This window comes from Empidonax traillii, unplaced genomic scaffold, assembly GCF_003031625.1.
Source record: "Empidonax traillii isolate 1590-97213 ecotype Southwest subspecies unplaced genomic scaffold, ASM303162v1 scaffold8:size5222938, whole genome shotgun sequence".
Taxonomy (NCBI): domain Eukaryota; kingdom Metazoa; phylum Chordata; class Aves; order Passeriformes; family Tyrannidae; genus Empidonax; species Empidonax traillii.
In genome coordinates this window covers 492,736-511,304 of record NW_020955201.1, presented here as the reverse complement: position 1 = coordinate 511,304, position 18,569 = coordinate 492,736, and the positions used below count along the sequence as shown (strand labels likewise).

General features: G+C 38.5%; 1 protein-coding gene across 9 annotated transcripts in view; it reads right to left on the bottom strand.

Moving 5' to 3' along the window:
- The window catches only part of MAST4 (microtubule associated serine/threonine kinase family member 4), a 276,825-nt gene that overhangs the window by 58,126 nt on the left and 200,130 nt on the right, over positions 1-18,569 (bottom strand). For all 9 annotated transcript variants that reach the window (XM_027882167.1, XM_027882177.1, XM_027882185.1 and 6 more), the window contains 2 exons: positions 13,329-13,417; positions 2,752-2,821 (listed from right to left, as the gene is read on the bottom strand). In XM_027882167.1, the coding sequence (XP_027737968.1) occupies positions 2,752-2,821; positions 13,329-13,417 (159 nt within the window). The remainder of the gene's footprint in view (positions 1-2,751; positions 2,822-13,328; positions 13,418-18,569) is intronic.

The window sequence follows — 18,569 nt, the reverse complement described above, 5'->3', positions numbered from 1 at the left end:
GACTCTGAATACGTAAAGTGTGAGAAAAGAAACAACAGTGCATTATCAGTATTAAAATATGAAGAGCGCATGTGCTAGAGGGCCTGCTGATTGTATCAAATACTGAACTCCAAAAAAAAAACTTCCTCCACTTTCATAATTTCATTTTTAATTTAGTAATTCTTCTCCCTTCTTTCCTTCACCCAGATAGATAAGACACCTCCAGATGAATAAACTATTCCAAAAGTAATTTTCTCTTCATTTGGCTTAGCTAAAGCGTTCACAGTTGAAACAAGAACTTAGTATTTAAAAATGGGTGAGACCCCTCTATTTGGCAGCTGTGAGAAGGCACTTCTTTACTGAGTAACTCACAGTGAACAGGGTTCCTGCATCACACAGGAAGGCCATCAAGAGTGGGAATGGGATATCACAGAAAATTATCTGGGAGACAAAGGTTGGAGAATAGGAGTTATCCATAAGGGATGATGGGGAAGAAAGCGGAGGAAGCCTGTACAGCATTTTCTGCTGGATTCTAATACACAACTTGTCTCTGCCCCGGAGTATGGAATTACTCATTTTCCCACAGCTCTAGAAAACAGAATCTGTCACCTACCCATGGGTTTGTGGATGCCAGGCTTGTATGTACCAGCAGAAGCAGTGGCTTCCAGAGGCACTATTCCTGGACACTGATGATTCAACCAGATATGGGCAACAAAAGGTGACCCTCCTGTTTGTTGCCAAGGTCCTGGGAAAGGCTGCCTTGAGCCCTGCATGGCAGAGGCCGACGACCACCTCCCTGATGCAGCCCTCTTTGCTGTGGCAGCGTAGCATGGCCAGTGGCTGATGAGAAGCAGCTACACTGGAAGATACTTCCCAGGAGACTTCAAAACCACTTCCTTTTCCTCCCTCTCCCTTCCTCACATTTCCCCACTTTTTTGGTATCCCCACTGACTGGTCGCAGTGGATGGAAAAGGAATATCCACACACCTATACCACTTTGCCCCTGTTTCTTCAGCCTGCTGTGTCTCATACCCACGCAGGCTTGTTCTTCCCTTCCTTTGTATTTTCATTAAATTTACAAAATACAACAAAAAAGGCATAAAGTCAGAAGACTGAAAACTGCTCTCATTAACCACAGGACATTTTATGACAAAAACACATCTTATCACAGGCTATATAAAAACAGCAACACAACTACAAAACAAATTCTTAAGAAAACGTTATATTAAAGATGTTTTAAACTTCAGTGTCATCAAGCATTTTCACTACAAAGACAAAAAACCAGTTTATACAGAAAATTGCTCTAAATATGTTTCTTGAATCCCACAGAAGTAGTGAAATATTTTGAAATCAAAGAAACTACTTCTGTTACCATTTCTTCAGTTAAAGAATTTCTTTAGAGTTCATTATAGGCCTCTAAAAAGGTTAAAATCCAAATGAACCACTGGTATACTTTTTTTTTTCCCCATGCTGAATTTTAAGGTTTGCAAAAACATAATGTTTTAAACTTTCTGTTGATTATGGGTGGGAAAGGAAAACTACTTCCTAGCTGTTGTATTTCTAAGCAATGCTTGATCTTTCACATCTGCTTTTTCCATTATAAGCTATTTCTGGATTTAATGAATCTTTCTAAAAATACACTTATGTACAAATGTAATTTGTGATGAGATAGTACCTCTGACAAAAGAAAAGGTATCAAGAGAAAGTAGATTCAAAAAAAACCCCTCAATTTTAAGGTGTTGATTAAAAAAGTAGCATCACAAGCTATCAGAAAGATTGACAAGATCTACTGTCACTGATGAATTAGATTCAGATGAAAGAAATACACAAGTTTTAACCCCCTTGTAGCTTAAAAAAAAAAAAAAAAAAAAAAAAAGAAAGTTAAACCATTTCCTTGCACTTACTTTTTAAAACCTGTGTGTGCCACTTTACTGATCTCCCAAAATAAAGTAACTAAAACTTTAGAGGCAAGTGATGTCTCACTGTAAATTCAACAGTTACACCCATGACACTGCTTAGGCATTCTGATTTCATTTTTTATAACTTTCTAATTTTCATTTTTTACTCTTGGGTAAACATAAAAACTGTGCCTATCCTCACAAACTTAATGAACATATTATTTGAGGTAGACTGACAAAGTGTTAAGTGACAGGGAACAAGCAGAGAGTCTCCCATGACGTCCTATCAATTTTGGTTATGGATCATTTAATAACAATTTACTTCATAGATCACTTAAAATCCACTTTAAATCTTTAAAAATTCAATCAATACTAATTAATTCTCACAACACTCCTATAACAATGCTAATCATCTCAGTGGTATAGACCGTGAAACAGGTCAAGGACAGGTATTCAAGGTATGGTAATAGTATTAGTGCTGCCAGCAAAATCAGACCCTGAACTCAAGAAATATACTGCAGTGCTCTTATAAGCAATGCACTTCTTACACCAGCAAAAAAACCCCTTTATATAGCTTAAGATTTCCCTATATCTCAGTGGATGAGGAGATAATGTCTGAACTGGATTCATGACAATCAAGTCTTTTTTTTTTTTTTCTTTTTTTTTAATTCAAAAAGGTATGACCATGTCGCATTTCTTATTTAGTACAATTTTGTTGTCACTGAGGTTTAGGAGATTTTACATAAGTGACTTAATGTTTATAATTCTAAGCAATAGACCTGAAAGATGGATTTACAATCAACTTTTAATATCTGGGTCCAACATCATTTCCTCCATGCAGAATGCATGTTGCGTAATACATACAACCTCTTACCTTCTTGCAAAAGAAAAGTGGGCTGAGGCACTGGGAGAGAAATTCCTAGGACTATCTTGAGGACTGTTTCCTGTTGGAGATAACACACAAAAAAAATATTAGCAGGTTGGGTGGGGAGAACCACTAAAAACCATTCAGGCATATTAATCTAAGCATTTCCAGCACGTTAGAAATAAACTTCAGAATTTCTTCTCTCATAGTCTCTCAGAATGTAAACTCTGAAACAGAATCTCATTTCAATTAACATTCCATTTATACTGGATTTTTAGTTACTGGATTTTATAATTCATAAAGAAACTTTATTTAGTCTTTTGGTTTGAAAATTCTCAAAATAATTTCAGAATTAAAGTTTAAAAACTTAGTACATTAGCTTGAAACATTTTTAATGTAAGAAAAAAGGGGGGTTTTTAATCACATAAAACATTTGAAAGATAGAAAAATCACAGAGTGATTTAGCTCTTACACAAGCGCTCTACAGCATTTCTACAGCTGCTTTATTGGGATTTTTTTTTAGGTTGTTGTTGTTGGGGTTTTGTTTTTGTTTTTTTGCCTAGCTCCAAAACAAACAAGCAGATAAAACACAGTGAACTGATTTTTTTCCCCTTAGTTATGTCAGACTGAGGCATGGAAAGGTCCTTTGTGATGAAAAGCAACTGGACATTGAGAACAGGTTGCAACTTTAGGGTCTGTTACTTCTTCATATCAGAGCACCCGACCTCCTGCAGACCAGCATGAGTGGACAGGCAGCAGCTGGTGAGAGCTGCTCCTGCCACCTCCACCCCTCAGCCCCTACAGTATCAGAAGAAGAAATAAAGATGACTCCTAAAAAAACCCACAAAAACTACAAAATACAAACAAAACCCTTAAACTTCAAATAAACAAGCCAGGCAAAATCTCAAATAAATCCACAGCAAAAGCCAAAAGGATTAAATTTAAAATAGCACTGGCATACATCTCACAATCAATGTTTCCCTAAACATTTCCTTAAAACGACACTAACAGCAACACTTTAAAAAAAAAACCCTAATGTATTTGTTGCAGCATTTTATTTTTGGACGTAAATGAGACTGCAACAATAAGCAATAGATAAAAAAAAGATCCTATGTACCCAGCTAGAATCAATATGAAATTTTAAAGGGGAATATTACTACCCATGTGTGAAAAGGCCAGCACAATAGAGTGAATCCTTGAAAGGACTTCCAGTGGCCTTGATTTCTATTCAAACTTTTAATTAACACTGCATTTATCATAGTGATGCCCATAACAGATCTCCTTAATTCTACAGAAGGAAGCATAATTGTCAAGCCATTAGCTGCAAACACAGAGAGCAACACACACCCCCTCACTGCCCCCGCCCTTTTCTGTCTAGAAGCAGGTGCAAGATGGTTTCTGATCTGTGCTTAAATCACATCTTTGCAGCTGCTCTTCCCACTACCTCAAGAGACAAGGATTCCACTCTCATTGGCCAGTACCTCCAAGGTTTTTTGGCCCATTTATCTTCCATGGCTGAATTATGTCCTTCCTACATTCTCTCCTTCTCCTCAATACCCCAGCTTCTTTGTTATCCTTCAGACACTTCTGAAGGCCCCAATAATTTCAAGGTGGCAAGAATTTTTGTTCCCAAGGGGTTGGAGCAGAGGGAATCTGAAGCTACAGATTTCATGGGGACCAATACAAGGTGTTCTTGAACTGCATGAACTGTAAACACCAAATTACTAAGAGCAACAGGTCATCTAATTTAACAGCTAACTGGATTTCTTTTGCTGCTACCAGAAGCTTATTTACGAAAGATAAGCTAAAAAAAAAAAAAAAGAGAACTGTAACACTGTGCATATAAAACAAAGTGACCATCTTTAGCTACTGCACTAGAAAAAAGTAAGATGCAATTTGGAGTGTATTGTGGACTTAGACAAGTAGTAAAAAAGACAACGAATCTAACCTGAATTCTGGCAGAAAAGCACAGAATTAGGCTTAACACAGTGACACAGAACCAGCTTTTGACAGGATAAAGTTCTATGAATCAGCATTTGTCAACCAATTCCTTTCCTTTAGTAGATCTTCTAAAGTTACATATGGACATAAACATGTATTTATCACACATCAAGGACATGCCTAACTGTCCATCAGTTAGAATTTATACAAAATCTTCACATAAAAGCAAAAAAATATGGTTAAATAATGCAGTAATTTTATAGCCATTGCAGTGCATTTGGATTTGTGGAGACACAATGCTGCCAGCTATGTTGCTAGAATCAACAAAGATCACTTCCTTACAGACAAAACCTGAAGAAGTCAAAGTCTTACTCCGGAAGAGAATCAGATCCTGTTATTAGGAAAATGAACATGCAAGCACTACTTTCAATAGCAAACCAGCTTTTAAAATAACAAAACTAGTGATGCCATATACATAATACATGGATACTAAATCCCGTAGGTTTATCTAGAAGTCTTAAGAACTCTGACAAGCCTGGAAACAAGGGATTAAATACAAATCCCTAATGACTGGAGAAACAGCTAGTGCTATTACAGGGCTAGGGTGTGGTGTTCCAGAAGAGCAAGACAGGTTAGGACCAGAGTCCTATAGGTGACCTTCATTCATCACAGCATTCATCAACTATCTGCAATTCAACAGCAGGGAGACTTGCAATTAAAACCCAGCGTCAGTTAGTTCTCTGCCCATATGTGCAGCACTTGCTTATTAATCAAATCCCACTCTTCTTTGGGATCTGCTAGCTGTTGTATGTCACAGTCTGAGGGCATCTTTATGCTACTGAGATTACTGTCAGTGTTTCTGATCTGGTCAAGTAAACTGGACTGGTAGTTAGGCATTGGGTAATTAAACCCAGCATCCTCTGGAGACACAATCAATAGGCAACCAACATATCAAAACAATACTGTTTCATGAAAACACACAGGGCAACTATTTTGCAGGCACCTACTGTTAAGAAAACTATTTTGCAAGCACCTACAAGTTAAGAAAACTACATAAAGATTACTTAAACTGTGATTGTTTTGCAAGTATCTTCAAGAAGTCCTGTGTCTTTGCCAGAGGGATGCTGTCTATTTACAAAATAAAGAGTTTCAGATGCAATGCCTTTCTGTTAGTACTGAGGGAATACCATATGTTCCTCTGTGTCAGTTTACTTGATGATGAACCCACAGTATGACACAACAAGGCATCAACCACCAGCAGTTACAGGTCTGACTTTTATACCATAATAAAAAAAGACAGTCAGCAAAATGCACAGCTGGGCAACAGAATATTTTTGAATCCTTCTGCAGGTGCTTTATACTGAGATCCATCCACGTGAGGAGCTCAAGCTATTTCAGAATCTGGATTTATGCTTGAAATGAAGAAATTAGTTTCATCAGTTACAGCAAGAAAGGTTTGCATGCTCCTTAAATCCATTTTCAAGAAAGTTTTGTATGTTCTGACCACTGCTCAAATTGCATCTTGTTATCCCATTTATAAATTTATTGAATCCCATAGGACAGGTCAGCTTTGTCCCTGCCTTACTTAGTGGACAGTTCTTTAAGATCCTTCTGTTATATATGGGCAGCATGTATTTCTCTTCACATTCTATGAAAGGGACAAAAAAAAAAAAAAAAAAAGGCAACTCTAACTGGTTTAGAAGACCATACCATCTTTCCACTCTTCCTGTTGTTAAGGCTAACAAATAAGTCTTTCAGTCTTATACAGGGAAGTTCCCACATTCTATCCCATCAGGCTTTCTCTCCACATTATCCCATTTGAACACACGTACAACCATAAATACAGGGAGTATTCCAGATAAAATCTAAACAGGACATTGTACATAAAATCTTCCCAAATTAAATTGAAAATTACTGCCTTTATACATCTTCTGAGATTCTATTTCCAAAGCTACAATAGATTGCTCCTTGCAAACATCATCTGATTCAGAAAATTTGTCAAATCCTTACCTAAATTCCTTGTAACAGCTGAGTCCACAACTTACCACAGACAGAATCTGTTACAGATCCTCCAGCATAAAAGTGCTGCATATTGCAACGTGATTTCATACTTTTTATTCCAGTCCTTGAGATCATTCACTCACTTCAAATATAGTCCCCCAGTACTATTTCATAGTGGATGTCTTCCAAATTTACATCAGTTACACTAATTTTTTGCCAAAACCACTTATGAGAAGATTAAAAAGGTTTAGCCACAAAAAGAAAACCTGAGGACTCTACTGATAACCTCCATTCCCACTTTTTAGTATCTCCCACTTTAGCACAAGCCCTGTCTTTACCCCCTTAAACAATTTATCTTGCAATTCTTGTCCTACTGTGTGTCATCTCAGTGGCACCACATAAAACTTTTACTACAAAATGGACAAGTATAACTTACAGCATTGCTCCTAATAGCTAAATCTTACTCCTTCAGCAGATACAATTAAAAAACACCACATGTGACTATTAATCATTAGGGGTTACTATCACCACAGGAACAAGCTCCTGTGACTCCTGAGGTGGGGTGGGTGAATGTCCTGACTTGCTGAGATTATAATCATTACCTTTACAGGCTGGGTGGAGCAGATGACCTGCCTTCACAGCGTCAGGCACAGTGAGACAGAAAAGCCCATTACAGTACCTGGGCACCAAATACTGTCCAAAGTAATGCTGCACTTCCCAGAATTCTGAATGTATCCAAGAGTTCATATTAAAATGATCTTTAGGCAGGTTTAACAGCTTCCAGCACAGATACTAAAGGCAAAGGATGGCCAAACAACTAACCTAAGACAGTTTCTAATAATGATGAAGATGTGAACCCAAAGAAATTACCTGGTACAGATTTGTTTTATATTTTCATAAGAAACACAGTGAATATACACACATGTATAAGGCATAGCAAGAGACTTCGACTACAAACTAAAAATCTGACTTTTCCAGACACAAATTATCTCCATGGGGCCTCCACAGAGGAAAGTGGCATTACATATATTGTATTAGTAATTAATACATAGTAATTAGTACATAACAGACGTCTACCTCGCATTGGCCTTTTTAGCCATCAGTGAGCTTACAGCAAGCGTGGGTAGAGTTCCTTCTCAAATCTTCATTCGTGAAGCCTAGCCATGATGATGATGACATAATAGATATATAATATTTGCTGTACACACTGCCTTTTTCTTATATGCTTTTTAACCCTCAGTCTCAGACCTTGTAACTCTCCATGTGCTCCCAAGACTTGCACTTCTTACTGATCTAAGAAGTCTTTACTGTAGCTCATGAGCTTTTATGGTCACTATGCTTACAAACAAATCTGCCCTTCTTTGACAGATGCTACTCATGCCCTATTTGTGCCCTGCACAATCTATTTACTTCATCCATGTGGTGCTGTCTCACTGTCTCTCCCTTCCATCCTAACACATGAGCCTGAGCACAACAGACATGGTAGAGATGACAGTTAAAAAACTCAGCATAAATGTACAGATGCAAGCTGATTTGGACAAACCCTAAACACATTAACAGCAGACTCTTTTATAGGAGCGATCCTCTATTACCTCCAGAGCAAACAATGAAAACTGGGGACGGGCAGAAATTTGCAGAGATCTCTATATGACTTCCTCATAAGGGCAATTATTGTCATCCTGAACTTGGGCCACTGGTCCTCTTCAAAGACTGTCTATCTTAACTACAGAATAGTTGGTGCCTCCGATTCAGGCCATACTTGAGAGAAAAACAGTACTACAAGGAAGAACATGGGAATAAAACGCACCTTGAAGAAGTATGACTGTGTTCTTCCAAAACAGAGCACTACTATTCACATCCACTCTGTTTTAGCTAACTGGAACCAGATTATGATTACATAGTAGCTCTTCAGCAGATCGCAAGTAATGGCACATTGTTTCAGAAGGTGCAGCCAGACCTCTAAATGATTGCTCTGCAGACACCAAAGATGAAATCATTCTTGAGAAAAACCACAGATACTGGCATTAAGGCTAATGCAGTGCATTCTAAGAGAGCTCCAACTTGAGATTCATCACATGCCTTTGCTACAGCCGACACAGAGGATTCATAGCACTTTTTTGCCCTCAGGAATGTGAGGTCTTGCAGGGGGTGGGGGAGGCTAGAAACAGAGTGTAAACTGGTGCTCCAAATAAAATCCATCTCAAGTACAACATGTAAGCAGATGTAACTAGGTGCATATTCTGCCTGTCCCAATAAGCAATGAATTAATGGAGAAGGGAAGAGGCTGTTTTTACATCCAAGGGTGTCCTCACAAGGAATGAAAATAATGACTTCAGATGCCTCTGAGGCAATGAATTCCCAAGCAATGCCAACAATTTCATTAGTACTATACACAAAGCATCCAGGATAACACTAAAGATTCTTAGTGGTTGGTACTGTGCTGTGTTTTAGATTCAGGATGAGAATAACATTGGTAGCACAAGGATGTTCTAGTTGTTGCTAATCAGCACTAACTCTGAATCAAGGACTTTTCAGTTTTCCATGCTCTACCAGCAAACAGGTATACAAGAAGCTGGGAGACGGAACGGCCAGGAAAGCTGACCCAAACAGGCCAAAGGAATATTCCATACCACAGAACATCATGGCCAATATATAAATGATGAGTGCTGACCAGGAGCGACTGATCACTTCTGGGGGCAGGGCTAAGCGTTGATCAGCAGCTGGTGAGTGATTGTATTGAGCATCACTTGTTTCTCTTGGATTTTATTACTCTCTCCTTTTCATTACAATTATTATTTTTGTTATCATTATCATCAGTAGCAATATTATATTTTAATTTACTTTATGTCAATTATTAAATTTTTTTTATCTCAATCCATGAGTTTACTTTTCATTTTTTTTCTTAATTCTCCTTCAGTAAGGGCAATAGCAGGCTCTCCCCAGATATGGATGGAATTCCCTGAGAGTACGGAGTATAGTAGCGGGATCCAGTACCCCAAGAAAAACACATCTGTCAGAAAAAGCATTGATGGTGTGAAACCAGAAACCAAAATGGTTTTTAAAAGGCATGACCAATAAAGGTCATGTGTAATCTATCCATCTTTCCGTCTGAATTACTCAAACCCCAGCAGATGATATCTTTCTTTTTCCTGTTTCATGGAATCAGGAACATGCCCAACAAGGAACCTCTGGGTACTTCCTTTCCAAAAGCAAAGCAAAGTGACTTCAAAGTATGCCCAGACCTTTAAAGTAGCCTCAGAGATCTTCCTTCTAATTTCTCACCTTGAAGCAAATGTGATTGCTCTCAGAACTATGTCAGAACATAAGCCATGGTGGCCAAAGTCATGCCAGTCTGATGTTTCAAGCCCAAACTCAGTTAAAATTTTCAAGACATGAAAAGACAGTATAACGTAACTTTGCAGTATATGAACAGAAACAGTCAGACATCGTAACTTCTGGCCTAAAATGCTGTTAAGTACATATCACTATGTCCAAGCATATAAAAATTAAGTCCAAAACACGCTTCTAATCACATTTGAATGAGAACTGCAGGACAGACTTCTACTTGAGCCAGGATCCAGCTGACTGACACATAAATGTTCTGTCTCTATGCCCAAAATAGCTCCTCTTCCTACTACAAAGGACCTGTAATGCACTACCTCTCCTTGTTCTAGATACAGAAGAAAATTCTGTGTTTTAAGCAGTACACTTGAGACGCCCAAGAGACAGAGAAGCTTAGACAAGGGGACTAGACAAGTCAGAGGCTACGTCTTCATTAATGCTTTTGATTTAACTCACAGAAGCATATTAAGGTTTTTCTAAAGTGGGAAGCAAAGTAACAGCAATAGATGAAACAAAAATAAAGAAGAGAACAGAGGATAGAGGATAACTCTCAATGTATCAAAAATGCTGAGAAGGTGAAACATGAACTAAGTATGTAAGAAAACTGACAGTCTGGTTCGTTGCAACCTCTCCCACACTGAGGAAGACTGGTGCACATAATCTAGTGAGGGAAGTGCGACCCACCAAAAGGTGTGATGTGAAGAAGCTAAATGTTTCTTGGACAGGTGGCACTGAAAGAGTCCCCAGTGGCTAAAGTTCCCAGTATTCTTCATCAGTTAGACTGAGTCCCCTAAAAGGTAGATTCAAGAATCAAGTCTTTTCCTTTCACACCCAGCGACAAGCAGTTGTGTAATAGTATCACAAAGTCAGCTGTGAGCACCCATGCAGCCACATCCTGAGCCTGAACTCACCTGGGCAGATTTTTTGCATGAAAGTGAACTCTGACAACACACAAAAACATCAGGTCCTCTCCAATGTCCTCCACATTCTGTATAATCTCACTAGGACATATTTACCAAAAATGCACGTTATTACTACGCATCAGCCAAGGAAAGTCTAATAAATCAACATGTTTTCAGCAAAGGCAAGCACTGGTACTTTGCTGCATGTTCAGCTTGCTACTTTTTTCTCCAGGACTGGAAACTCTTTTGTTTCCCTCTCCCTCTTCTATTGTTTCCTCCTGCAAAAGCAAGCATCCATAACAGGCTATAAAGTAAAACCTTCAATTTAGAGAATGTTTCTAGTTTCATTTCCACTTACTTTCCAGAGGGGGAAAAAAAAATCCTAAAATCACCTACGGCTGGACAGGAGGAATACCAGGTTCTCTCAGTGGAGTCAAGGACGCCTCTCTGACTTGGAGTAATCCCTCTCGGAGGAGGACTGGCAAGAGGAATAAAACCAGCAAGCTGTACAACACACACAGTCTCTTGTCACACTCTTCTACCACACTTTGCAAGGCCATAGGACTCCAGCACAGGCCACCATAGAGCAGGGAGGCAAGCTGAGTGTGCAGAAGCCAGTATAAGTTAACACTTGGCAGCTCTGACAACATTAAAATAAAGCATCACTAAAAAACCACAGCCTCAAGTCTGACATTACCATGGATTTATATATTTTGAACACTTGAAACACTGAACTCCTACTACATATGTAGAGGAAAATTTGTAACTTATGAAATACACATCTTTATTTTTGCAGACTAGGATGACATTCCCAGGGGTTTGATGTACATACTTGTTTAAGCACATCAGCTAGCTGAGCAAGGAGCCAATGACTGTGCCAATATTTACTGTAATTAGCTATTCATTAAGGCAAGCTAACATCAGAGACAGTCATAAACATGCAAATTTTCATCCCATATATGAGAATTCCTAGTGCTACTAAAGTGTTTGGCACACATAACTTGGAAGAATGCATCCAACTAAGGGAACATACTGTATCCTGAGTAACTGGAGAAGTTGCCAAATATTTGTAATACGTTTTTGAATACACAATACATACTGCTTATGGAAAAGAACTGCATACACTTCACATTATTCCCCTCCTATTGTCTGAGAAATCAATTCAAAACTGAAAGCCCAAGTCCACTGCCGGACAGGAGCTCTTCAATATTTATCAAACACACAACCTATATCCAGATCCCGTATAACATTTGCTAGTCAGTGCATACTGCTGAAGCCTATTAGGTCCAAGGTAGCAGTTTCCAAACAGGTGGTATAGTCACTCATAGCATCAGACATGCTAGTTCTCAGAGTAAGCATTGTAACTGCTTTCATCAAGTTAGCACAGCACAACTAAAGACACTTTCTATGGTATTCACAGATCTTCTCTTCCAAATGGGGATTTCTATACTCGGGAGACCCAAAGAGCAATCCCAAATACTCCAACATCTAATTTTTCAGTTTAAAAGAGTCTGCATTTTGTTTTTCTTTATCTGTTTTAAACGCTCTACTGTCTTGAACTCTTCATAAACCTTCATGTTACCTAGATTCCTAGTTGTGAAAGCTGCTGCTCAAGAGTGAAAATCACCACCATATTTTCTCTAACAATGTTGCTTCAACAAGAAAACTGCCTTAATAAGCTCAACATCCTCTTCCAAAACTCATGTGAAACTCTGCATCTTCTCATTTAGTATCCACTTGAGAGTAGTTTCCCAAAGTATTCCATGTCACTGACTACACAAGGACGGGTGCAAGGCTTTCATTTTGGAACACAGTTACAGCCAATGCCCCAAAGATATAAGGAGACAATAAACCTTAAAGGAAGTGTCTTTTGATATGGTAAACATGTTCCTTTTTAAAATTAAGACACCCATTATCAATAAAGTATTTATTTATGGACATTCATTCAATCTTTAGGTGGTTCAGGTACTTTAAAAGAAAATGATCATCAATTTATTGCCATGCAAAGTGAAGCACAGAAATTATCAGCAAAATGCCTAACACTATAAATCCTAGGGAGCAAAAGCAACAGGAATGGAATTAATATGCCTCTCACCAATACTACCTTCAACATGTGGTGTAAGCTACAAGAAAGGTAGTGGTGGGGGGAAGAGAAAAAGCATCAGAATGCAAGGTGGGGAAATAAAAATAGCTATATGATCCATGTTATATATTTTTTGACTGCTTCTGACTGTAACATAGGATTTATGGCTCTAAATATAAAACAGAAGTTTGGATGGAAAGGTGTGCAACTTTTTGCTATTATAAACATGGGAAAGAAGAGTAGAGTCTGTTTTCCTTTAATTACACAGACATTCTAGGAATTTTATAACAGGCGTAATAGCATACTTATGAAATCACCTGTATGAGCCGAAAGCGGTGAATGAGGCCGAGGCAGAGCTGGAGACTGACTACTGCCCATCAAACTCTTCCTGTTACTTGTTCTGCAGCTGTGGGTAAAAACAGAGGAAAGAAGACATTAGCATCAAAAATATAGCACATACCACAAATGGGTGTTTTGAGATTCTGTTACTGTGTTCCTGGACTTTCCATGTTCCTATTACAGAATCAGAGATATTGTTGGTTTTGTAGGCATGTCCAGGAAGTCTACAATCATACTGGATAATGGCAAACACAGCAGTTTCTTAAGAAAATGTACGGTGGATACTTTTCGGGCCTGTATGTTTGTTGTTCTAAGCAAAGGCCAGCATTCCCCTGCAGAGCCATTAACAAAATGTTCTTATCTGACTACAGCTTATTTCTCTGCCATATATATTTTACATAATATAAAAATAAACAATATGAAAAATGGTCTCAAGCTTACAATCACCAACAACTAAAGCTATTTCTGTTCCATGATCTGTAGCTTGAAATCACATGCCAGAGAGAGCAAGATTTATCAGTCTAAGAATGATAATTATAAACCTAATTATTGAGATAAATTTCACATCTGTGCCTTTTGTCAATGGAACAGATGATGCCTAAGAAGATGAATGCATTTTTTTACTCATACATTTTTCATCTGCAAAGCCACTAATTTCCCATATCACAAGATCATTAAATGAGATAAACAGTAAATTAACACATCTATTAAACTTGGGAAAGGAGGCACTTTTCTTAAATACATCATACAGTTTTTATATATTTGTTGGCAGATGTGTTTTTCTTTTTCCCTTTCTCTACTATGAAGAATATTCTCACAAACATAAATCCCCAACACTCCAAACAGTCATGCAGAAGGAAAATACTATCCTGAAGTCAGAGACCTTAGCTGTGTATAAACTGAATATGCTAATGTTCACAGCACTGCAATCAAAATTTTTCTGTAGAGGTTTAAAAAAAACCCAGACTACTAAAACCATTTCGTTATCAGAGCAGGTTCCAAAGGAAGCAGATTCAGATTACATTCGTAGATGTCTCCAAAGATGAATTTTGTAACTTTATGATCTCTATGTAACAGCCAGAAACCAAAACTGATTAGTTTTTATGTGGTATAAGTTGACTTCAGTGCAAAGGAATGGATGTAATTTAATAGCAAAAACAGTTAAGAAAAACAGATGCTACAGTAATGCAAAGTAATACTGAAAACAAGGAAAATAAAGAAAAAGATTAAAAGTTGAACATGAAACCAGTATAGAAGATACCTACAATACTTTTTTAACTCAAACATTAAGACCACTCTCCCTTTTGAAAATGTTTTGTGAAGCAGCAAAAGTGCCATTCCCGACTCTTTAATGGGTTAATGCAAAGTTCATTTGAACATTGCACAAAGTCTTGCCATATTACTTAATTATTTTATTCAATTAATTAATTAACCCATGATTATATATATTTTTTTTTTTTAGACCTACGTAAGAAAAGAATGCACAGAATTATTCCAAAATTTTGGAGGGTGTGGATTTTCAAGAACTACTTCTGGTGAGTATGATGGTATTACCTTAAATTTAAAAAACCTCAAATACTGAGAAATCTTCCCCCAGTTGCCATTTAGAAAAAAAATCCTTGCTATTTGCTCAGATGTGGTAGATGTACGGAGAACTTATCTGCTATCATGCTCAAATGGAATGTTCTACTGAGAAATAAAAAATAAAAGATACACAGTCTACTGTAAGGTAAGACAACTCCCTGCATTAAAGCACAAATTCATCCCAGAGCTCTCACTGCAGGCTTTGTTTTTCAATTGTGTTTCACAAAGATTTTGAAACAATGTTATCCATTCTGTGTAATCTGTGAAACACAATTCCTTCCCAAAAATATTGCTATTATAGAAGAGGCATTTTGTGAATGAGAAAAAAAAAAAACCAACTTCAGGGAATCCTGACAGATGATCTAAGCTGCCAGAACACCCCAAATGGGAAGCAGGATGGCTCTAAGGAAGTATCAAAGTATTACTGAACTGTATTTAGCCTTAAAACAGCAATCTTCCATACATAAAAGAATCTCAGAAGTTAAAACCATTCTGCAGGTAAAATAATTTTTTTTCTAGATCTCTGAACACATCAAATAACTTTCCTCTTCTATTGTCTTCGTAAAACTATTCTTCTCCCATTCAAATCTGACAAGATAAACCAGCTGATAAGAGGTAGCCCTGAAATAAAGGCTCTTTGTCTGCAGGAAAGTTATAGCGCTGCAGGAACACTCTACAGGAATCGTAACTTAGGGAAACATAAACCTTGGTAAACCACAGAGCGCTAGCCCTCAAAATGCAATTCTCTAGGCCTTGGATTTCATGTTGTGATCTGGTTGCATGCAAAGAAGAGATTAGTAAGCTAGGCAGCAGGTAAGATGCAGGGTTCAGAACACTGAAGGGGAAAAAAAAAGGAAAAATAAAAACTTCTTTTCCTAAGAAGAATATGAGAGCAGGGAGAACAAAGAACAAAAAAAAAAAAAAAAAATCCGGTTTAATAACTAAACTTTGAGGTGCACACAAAATTGAACAGAACAGAAAACTTTCATTTGTTGCCCTTTGCCTTCTTCTCTGCCCCAGGAACATTCTCCCTGGACTTCATTTGTCCTGGATGACTACCTATCTGAACTAGTGGGCATTACATCATATCAGCAGTGCCCTGGACAAACGGCACTCCTCCTTATCTTGGAATCCAATTAATTTTTTCCCAAATCCCCCCTCCCCCCCTCGACAGGTAAGGTTCTGCCTTACCTCCTACTCTTAATCACTTGACAACCTGCTCACTCACACCTCTCCTCCCTACCCTGTCTTCTCACCATATCTCACTGCAGGGGAATTCTTCTTTCACCCCAGCTCCAGTATCAGACCCACAACTCTGAGTTGCTTCACCAGCTGCTACAAACAATCAACACTTCCCATGAGAAGTACTCATGACAAAACAAGTAGAAGACACTACACACATATTGCTTTGGCTGAACTTCCTTTACAACAAAGGGTGAACACCAGCTGCTGAAAGACGCAATCCAATTGCATAAAGCTTTATTACTTACTTTGCTCTTAAATAGACACAATTCTTCCCATATAAGGCAAAAGACCTTTGGGCAGAAATAAGGGGAACTGCTAGATTGAAATCAGCAAAGCACAAGACATAACTACTAGTACAGACATTTAAATAGAGCTACACTCCAAAAGCTCTTGGAAACACTAAATAGAATAAAAAGGTGAAGCAGAAATATGGCTCTTCTAAGACAGACAGTACTTCAGCCAGAGCTGAAATATTAAATGCAGGCTTCCTGATAGAGTAATCAAGAAATGGCAAAAACTGTGAGAGATGTGCACTGAAATGGAATTTTCTTTCTCAGAATGAGGGCTAATAGATGAGCAAATTACTGGTGGTGAAGGTTAATTGCTTTTATTTATCAAAAAAAAAATTGGGAAAGCAGGAGTTATTACCACTTGCCCTGCTTTTCATGGGAAATACAGCATCAGTTTTAATAATTTCTAATTATTACATTTCAACATTCTAAATTATTAATATTTACACTTGCAATGAAGATGGATTTGGACTGTAAGCTATTATGACAGTTTCACAGTCTATGCTAAGCATACACTGTCTTAATTTTGCTATTAGTGTAATATACAGCAGTCAAGCTAAAGGTAAAGATGAAAAAATGGTTTCTCTCATTCTCAGAGAGGTTGCAAAAAAATGGTTTTATTTGCTAATACAAGCACAAGTAAATCAAGTTACTGCCATACCCAGAAAGCAAAGCCTAGGTTTTTTGACCACGGGATGATCTACTCAACACCTTGTCTACTGACACCTGACAGGATGCACCTATCTCAGAGGGGGGAAAAAAAAAAGAGTTCTAGCATAGGAGCTGGTGAGACTTACTAATAAAACTTTAAACCAGCTTGAAAGGTGGAAAGAGACATCATCAGCCAGTGATGAGCCATGGAATGGTGTGCCAAAACTTGAAGAAACAAGCAGTAATGGGATCCCTCAATATGCTTCACAAGGCGTTGGCCACAAAGTACCACACCTGAAATGTTTTTACACTGGTGTACCCAGCATAAGGAACAAACAACAGGAGCTCAAAGATTCAGTCCCATCACAGAGATCTGACATCAGAGGCATAAGCAAAACCCAGTGACACACCTGTGACTGGAGTCCTAGGACTCTGCTGGACAGATACAGGCTCTACAGGAGGGACCGGTAGCATAGAGGAGGTGGAAGGATGGCATTGCATGTAATAGAATTATTAGAATGTGCTCCAAGTTGGCAGTGGCACAGCTGAGAGCCTCTGGGTAGGAATCAAGGGGCGAACACAAAATGCAGATGTCATTGTGCGAATCTGCTATAGACCTCCCAAACAGGACAATGACAATAAGATGAATTATTCTTTGAGGAACTAAGGGACAATTCCAACTCAACCTCCCTGGTCCTTACAGGGAACTTCAGCTTGCCAGAAATCAACTGGGAGCATCACACCTGGTACAACCTGGGCCAGAAGACTCCTAAAAAACCTGGATGACAACTTTACAGAACGTGTCCTAAGGGAGCAGACTCAAAAAGATGCCCTCCTTGGTCTGCTGTTTGTCAATAGAGCGGATCATGTGAGCAAACTGGAGATTGCTGGCCATCTTGGCCACAGCAACCACAAAGGCATTGAGTTCTCTGCTGACAGGAAGAAAAGTGCCAGCAAAACCTCAACTCTGGACATGAGGAGAGCAGACTTCAGACTGCTCAGGGCATTAGTAAGGTCCCTGGGAAAATGTTTCTGCAGGTGCTGAGGTCCATCAGTGCTGGTCACTTTTCAAACATTAGTGCCTAAGGGCACAGGCAACGCTCAATGTCAAAAATCAAGCAGGTGAGGCAGAAGGCTGGCTTGGTTGAACAGGCATCTTCTCTTGGAAATAAGGCAAAAAAGTAAGGTGTATGCCCAGTGAAAGCAAAGTCAAGTGACATGGGAGGAATACAGAGCTGCTGCTTGCCACTGTAGGGAGAAAGTTCAACGGGAATTGAAGCTGGTCAGGAATGTGGGGGACAACAAAAAGTTCTTTCAAATACATTGATGGTAATTGGCAGTATAGAAATATCACCAGCTCGTTATGGGATGAGGATGGTCACCTCACAAACAGGGACAGAGACAAGGCAGAGGTGTTTAATGCTTTCTTTGCCTCTGCCTTCAGCACAA